The sequence below is a fragment of the Schistocerca serialis genome, chromosome 9 (genome assembly GCF_023864345.2).
Source record: "Schistocerca serialis cubense isolate TAMUIC-IGC-003099 chromosome 9, iqSchSeri2.2, whole genome shotgun sequence".
Classification (NCBI taxonomy): Eukaryota; Metazoa; Arthropoda; class Insecta; order Orthoptera; family Acrididae; genus Schistocerca; species Schistocerca serialis.
In genome coordinates, this window is record NC_064646.1 from 338,117,165 (window position 1) to 338,124,909 (window position 7,745).

At 37.4% G+C, this 7,745-nt stretch overlaps 1 protein-coding gene across 1 annotated transcript; it reads left to right on the plus strand.

Annotated features, from left to right (window-relative positions):
* Window positions 1–6,102: 6,102 nt before the first annotated feature.
* LOC126419603 (protein ZBED8-like) lies at window positions 6,103–7,107 on the plus strand. The gene is made up of 3 exons (XM_050086791.1): window positions 6,103–6,197; window positions 6,436–6,806; window positions 6,977–7,107. Exons 1-3 carry the CDS (start codon window positions 6,103–6,105, stop codon window positions 7,105–7,107), a joined length of 597 nt encoding a protein of 198 aa, XP_049942748.1.
* The last annotated feature ends 638 nt before the right edge of the window (window positions 7,108–7,745 follow it).

Sequence of the window (7,745 nt, forward strand, 5' to 3'; positions counted from 1 at the left end):
GGCTGCCGGTGAAGAGTTTCGTCCATGGCTCAGTCTGAGCAGAATCCACTACAATTCAGTTTTCAAATTACATCACAAACATTAATCGTGCCACATTATTGCAAGAGGCTAATAATTTGTTATTCATTGTCAAGGATGACGAACTTAAGAAATTGGTGTGTGAAACGACAGAGAAAATTTCACATTTGTGATTTACCTGCAGAAAATTTTTTTCTGTATCAGAAGTCTTACTTTAACGATTTGCACTATTTCTAACAAAGTTGAATGCAACGTCGGATGCAAGACACCAAAATTGTAAAATAATTCTGAATTAAACTTATTATAAGTGTAGCAATATAGACAATTGTGCAAGCGCGTGTACGGCAAGGAAGCTCACAGTGATAAAAAAAAAGAAGCCCAAAATGAATGCGGCGGATTACAAAAGACACAGTTTGGGAAAGGTTCAGATAAAAACAAGAAATCTCTGTAGACAACGGAGGAGGCCGTTGAAGAGAAAAAATTACTTCGGTTGTTGATCGCTTGACACAGAGAGCTCTTGAGAAGACAGTTGCAGGACACAATAGGCCGGACACAGCACAGCGAGAAACATAAGGGTATCTAATGTGTAAATGCCAACACTTTTTCCTTTTTTTTTGTTATAACATCTGGGGATGTAAGAAGTAGTGCTCTCTGTTTCCTTTCGTAAGATTTTGCTGCACATTTCTTTGTAGACAGCTGTAACTAGTGGAATGAAAGAGATGACTTTTGAATGTTGAAATGGACTAGCGTTAGGTGACATAGGCTAAAGATAATTTTCCTTTTGTATGTTTTCTTGGCTCGACGATGTACTAGCTGGCAAGAATTCAAGTTAAGCCACTGTGTTTCCATTCATTGGGAAAACGTTTGTTACACGAAATCCATGTTCTACAACTGCTTGTGTTTCTGTTTTCATTCGCGTAGTCTTGGTAATGTTTTTAAACATGAGCTAGTTGATCTTCCATGTCCCTTGATCTTCCATGCTTCATACTAAGTATTGTTTGCCCACCTTTTACTTTTGTTTGAATGATCTTTTCCACATCGCAGTCGTCTTCGTAAACGGGAATGCGGCACAGCGAATAAGTTCGCTGCGTGGAGTTGACATTTACCCGCACTATAGCTTTAATTTCATTTTGCATAACTTTATCACTCAACGAAGAAGTAGTTTTTCTTTTATATATTTCCATCTACAATACAAAAGAAAAACCAATTAATAATTTGAATAAATTGACATAAACATAACTGACGGTTTTCACCCGCATTCTACTGATCCGATTCGCCAGAAATGCAAAACATATTGCCCCATAAGTTGGTAATCTTGCCGCTAGCACTATACCCTCTTCTTCATTAATAAATTCATTGGCTAATGATTACTTAATAATTTGCTAAACGAGTTATCAGAGATACATTAATTTGAATCCAACACTATTTTACAATGTAAAATGTTTTCAGAATTTCAGGCAAACAGCATAATCTTCCAAAAACCTTAACACAGCATTGAACACACCTAGGAATGTTTGTTTACTACATCCCAATGTATACATCAAGCGTCAACAGTAAACGTGACAATGGCATAACATCTTTTACCGCTTAGTATGTGACGACCAGGAGAAAATTTCTAGAACTGACGTAATTCACCTCTCGACTCTACTCGGCCGACCTTATCGCAACGGTATTTGATTATAAAAAACGATGTAAAGTATTTCACATTACATTCGAGTTCCGTCATCAGATATGTTGTCAAATTATAATGTTACTAGTCGAGTGCACATCATAGTTAAAAAAAAAAAAGGCAGAAAATTGCGAGTGTGTTCATTGAAGTAAAAATATGTGTCACACGAAAACGAAAGTTGTACTTGGCAGATAGTAATGAGTTTATTGAAGAGCTGCTCCAAGAATGGATGAGCAGCTCTGGAAGAAACGACAATATTAAAACATTGGTTACTTCTAACACACGAAGAAAGTTAATGCTTTATTGCTCTCAGAAAACTGAAGAAATATGACAGAAGATTATCTGTTGTGATGTGGTTTTGACATTCCACAAATAAAAAGGACGTTTGATACGAAAAAGCTATGTGCTATGCTCCACACAAACGACAGACGGTTTTTTGCCTCGATACCCTAACACCATCTCATCCAACTGCATTGCTGGCCTACACATGATGGCATGTAATGTTTTCCAGGAATTCACCAAACCCAAATCCTTCCAGCGGATTGCCACCAGGTAGTGTGATTCATCACTCCAAATCATTCGTACTTACGTAACGTATAATGGTTAATAATCCCGAATTCGTTCTCTCTGAAAGTCATATATCAGTTACATATAAACAGACGATTATCAAGCGACTTATAAATTGTCTACAGATAAGATGCCACGAAAAGCTCTGTCTGCCTCTCTCTCTCTCTCTCTCTCTCTAAGCAAGACTTAAGTATCAGGAAAGACAAACATTTCCATCTCTCAAGAACCGTTGCCCCAGGATTAGAGGTACTATACGATCTTGGAGCTTGCATTGTTAATGAAATATATGGAAACAGCAATTAATGGAATCGAGAGTGAATGAAAAGTAGTCATGCAGTACAAATGCTAACACCACGCGTAGTTCACTTAAAAACGAAAAATATTAAAACTGTTAGAATGCTGTAATTGAACGTTTTGTCTTAATATTTAATTGTTCCATTGCAGAATCTTTGTACATGTCAGTAGAAACTGTATATTTTCATAAATATACAAAAACTAAGCTGTTATATGTTTTTAATGTTATGTATCGTGCTACACATAACAAAAAGTCTTGACAGAACTAGACTCAAGTAACTCTGCTACTGAATTATTCTACCTACAATACATGTTGAAGACATCTTAGTAGAATCTGCTTGCTGTCGTAATTTGCCTGACTCTACTCTCGCAATATTTCAGAGGGTACGTCATCCGGGAAAAGGTTTTATACACAGATGGCACCGCAAGCGTTGTTGCTAACAATCCGCCGATGGAACAAAGTTATCCTTCGAAAAATATTCTTCCGAGATGATAGAAATTTTCAGTACTGCTATGATGACTGTGCATAAAAAAATATTATTCTGTTTTTACCTGACTGCAACTGCATCATTTATTACGTCACTCCCAGTGAGATGATTTTCGATGATAGAATTTTATGAGAATGAGTCGAAACGTCCCAATTCATTCAAAATATCTTGTTACTGGCTCTTTCCAACAACCCCTTGCCATCACTAATATACAAAGAACCTATGTTGATATCTATATGCTACCATCTAAATATGCTCACTGAAAGTGTCTGTCGAATATTCTTATTCTAGGGAAGAGAGTACGCAGCAAGTGAATATTTGGTTAGTCGAAGAGAACGTTACAACAAATTAGCTCTTCGTCAGAGAGGACTTCTTGCGCTGTAACCTTAGCTGCAGATTCAAAAGCAAGTTTCTAAATTACATATATATAAAACAACGATTTCCGATATAACTGCGAAATAATACGTAATTTTATCGGACAAGTTTTTATAAATGCTAGTGAGTCACATATTAGGATCAAAAGAATACTATTGCAGAGAAATATAATCAAATATATCAGGAGTACCCAGATTTTGGAGTTGGAAATGATATCTTTATTTGCTATAACATTTGTAATTTTAAAACTCATAGATTTAACAATAAATAATTTTCCTTATAATAAATGCCACAAATAAACTTATGGAAAGTACTGTGGTGTTACCTTCTGTCGGTCGTTAGTGGATCTCGAGTCTATTCTTGACCTACGAATAGAAACTTTAAAAACATTATTACAGACGTTAGTTGAACCAAGTATTACGGGGGGGGGGGGGGGGGGGCGGGACTAGATAAAAGAGGTAATGAGCATACTTCACATAATAATCTCTAAGACTCGGAGCAAAAGTATTACTTAAATGTTCACAAAGATAAACATTGCAAATATTCCTGCAAATAATGATACTTGTATCAGATGTTGCAGTGATTAAAACAATCTCTATAGCATAAACATCACTCAACCTTAATCCGCAAATGTCGCAAGTGAAATTATCAGTGGTATGTCGTAACACAAGTGTCTCCCCTTGCAAGCTAGGCATATGCTGCTGTTTTCTGTTTCTTCATGTAGTGAACTTCTTTTTATGTGCAGTAAACACAGAGAGCAATACGCACTGACTGATCGAACGTAACCGGACATCCATTAGAGGATATTAATACTGGGCGTGCCGACCCACTTAATGACGGCTTGAATTCTACTGTGGATACTTTTAATGAAGTGTCTATGGAGCTTAGTTTTGAAGAGCCGCGGTCTGGAGCGAAGTCGGCGTTCTGACTCATCCCAGCAGGCCAATCCATTTCAGGTATGTTATTGTCCATAAACCATTTCCTCACACACGCAGCTTATGACAGAGTGCACTGTCATGCTGATACAATCAGTCATCGTCTCCGAACACTTCCCCCACAGTAAGCAGTACACTATGCCATAAAATCAGTCCATATCTATCTAAATTTCGCATTTTCTTAAGCGCAATAAGAGGACGACACCTTAAACGTGAAGGACACCACCCAGACCGTAACACCACGTCATCCGTACTTCATTGTCAGCCTACCCGTGATGGAAGATAACGCTCTCCAGGCATTCGCCGAACCGAAACACTTCTATCGGATTGACACAGCGTATAGTGTTATTCATTACATGTAATCTCATCCACTGTCCAGTAGCACCATACTTTACACCGCCTCCAGCGTCGCCTAAATCGATTATTCAAAAGTGTGGCTTCTGAGGGGCTCGATCATTATATCCCACCCTTTTTAACTCCCTACGCAGAATCAGTGCGCTAGCGGGACTTCTCGTAGCTCTTTGGAACCCACGAGTGTTACTTAGGCGACATCCGATGGCTAGTTCACTGAGCTCTCCTGACCGACCCATTCTGCCGTTATCACTTCTCTACTGACAACACTATACTCTTACCCTCCATTTGTACTGGCGTGACATCTAGTGGTCAATTCCGTATTTTGATCAGATAGTGTATGTTCTCAGAGTGTCATTTATACAGTTATACAGTAATACATATGTTTCAGTACCCCCACTTTTTTCGAAGGAGTTGAGTTTTTAACCACGGTCTGTAAATTAGACGGCATTTCCAGCATTTCAAACAACAACAAGTCACAGAAAATTCGTGTTTCTTTATTTGCGGTATCATAGCTGTGCAATTTATTTTTAACAGAATCTATAAGCATATCCGCTAAAAACTGAGGTTTTATCTTCTATTTTTGCTGTAAACTTAAACAGTTCTGTGTTGACATAAGCTTATTTTGGCTTGATGCAACACCCTGTTCTAGTCCTTTCTTATTATACTTTATGACCTCTACAAAGGTTACGGTTTCACGGTGACCTAAAGTGTATTATTTCTGGCTCCTCTTGTTCAAAAGCAGAAAATCGACCAGTACTAAATTTCAGAAACGTGTAGGGTGAAACACAAGTAGTATTTACGTTGAGACCACGGCGCTCGTGTAGGAAAATCTGTAATGAGTATGTGTAATATGGTTTAACCTTTAGCACACTTGTTGTATTATTTGTTGTTCTTATGTTGCTCGTTGCTAAAATTAATTATTTACACTTTATATGTAGTGTCATATAGCAGACGTGGACTTCGACCCACATCTTTTAGCTGATATCAAACCCTGTTCCTTGAAAACAGCTGATATTGTTCTTTGACCAGAAAGTAAAGAAAAACTTCCACAAATAACGCTTTCTGACAACACTGTGAAACGTCGGACTGATGATGTGGCGGAAGACATAACAAACCAGGTAGCACAGACCTTGAAAGAATCACAATTTTCCGCAATACAGTTAGACGAAAGTACAGATGTTGCAAATTGTTGCCATCTGTTAGTTTGCGTTCGATACATACAAAGCGAAAAAAATTAAAAATTAGATGCTATTTTCTACGGAACTAACAACTGCTTCAAAAGCTGTTCATATGATGACAGCGATATCTGAATTCTTTTGCAAGTATGAACTGTCGTGGCAAAAGCTAATCGGCGTATGCACAAATGGCGCCCCGTCATGGATCACGCTCAGAATTCGTGCAGATGGTCAGAGAAAAGAATCCCAATGTTCTTTCAGTTCACAGTATTATACACCGCCAAGCTTTGACAGCTAAGACACTTCCAACGAAATTAACGACGTCTTAAAATTATGCATCAAAACTGTGAATTCATGTCAATAAAAGTGCGTCAAATACTCGTCTTTGTACGGTCCTGTGTGAAGATTTGGAAATAGAACATAATCAGTTGCTGTTTCATACGGAAGTACGCTGGCTATCAAAAGCAAACATGATAGCTAGGTTATTTGAACTTAGAGATGAAGTGATTCAATTTTTGGGAATTCAAAACCAAACTGAATTGTGTGTGGAACTCCAAAAGCCAAGTATTCAACTTGTTGGCTTATCTGCTAGATATCTGCTATTCCTTGAATTTACTGAACTTGAATTTGCAAGATGGAGGTTCGAACACAATTTATCATCGGGATGCCATCACAACGTATACCTATAAGTTTCAACTTTGGAATCGTAAAATTATAGCCTGCAATTATTCCTGTTTTCCCAAATTATTTGGAATGCTGGAAGAAGCACTCATTAAGCAAACTGATACTACGAATAAAATATCAAATCAATTGCAGCATCTAACTGACGAAATCAAACGCTACTTCCCTAGCTTGTGTTATAATGACTCTTACAGACTGGCAATGGATCCTTTTACGTTGACACAGATGTTCTATAGGAAACACTGCAAGAGTAAGCCTTGGAAATTAGAAACGATTCTGCAGCCAGATATGACTTTAAGAAGAGGGATAAGCCGTTATTTTGGGTAAAATATCTGAAAGTGTATCCCAGCACAGCAAAGTAAGCACTGCAACTGCATTTAGCATTTTCAAACATTTATTTGTGCGAAACGGGATTTTCAGCAATTGCAGTAATTAAAACGAAATATAGAAGCAAATTTAATATTGCTAGTGGTTTACGTAGTGCACTTTCTTCTACTCAACCAAGAATTGAAAATCTTTGCAAAAATGTGCAAGCTCACCCATCACATTGATTTATTTTTTTTTATTACCAAATGTGAGTGCAAATCGTATGTGTTCACAACACAAATTTATATTATAAAGTTTATGAACTTTTTTTTTATTACCCTAACCGCGCGAACGGTTGCGACAAGCCATAGTTCAGACGTCAAATATCGCCCTAATTCGAAGCACTTTGTGTGAGCTGTCTTCTGTTTCAGCCTGCTTGCAGCCTCACCAATCTATCAGCAGTTTTCATTTTTCTTCTATTCATTGCGATGTATTCCAACAGACTTTATTATTTCCACATTTTTTTGCTACAAATAAGCACCGCATTTGAAACTGGCAACTCTGTAATGGGTAGAGCCCGAATTTCCATGCAAATACGTGCATTGAACATTTTAGGGAATAAATGCCTATGTCGAAGAATTTTGTATTTAGTGTCTTCTATTTAGAAATTTATAAGGGATACAAATAATTTTCCTGCCTTCAATGGAGGTGTTGCAATAACTTGCATAGGTCTAATAACTACTCTCTTTTCACGTGTGAATTGTTATCAAACTGAAGATAACGTGAAACTTGTGGTAATTTTAGAACCGAAAAATTTTTCAATTTTTGGAGTGCTTCGTTTCATAGAATTGTGTGTAAAATACAACACAATAGGCCCAAACCA

Coding starts and splice junctions, on each gene's coding strand:
- LOC126419603 (XM_050086791.1), top strand. CDS start 6,103: ATGGTCAGAGAAAAGAATCCCAATGTTCTTTCAGTTCACAGTATTATA. Junction 6,198..6,435: donor CTTCCAACGAAATTAACGAC/GTCTTAAAATTA, acceptor GAACTCCAAAAG/CCAAGTATTCAACTTGTTGG. Junction 6,807..6,976: donor CTATAGGAAACACTGCAAGA/GTAAGCCTTGGA, acceptor CGGGATTTTCAG/CAATTGCAGTAATTAAAACG.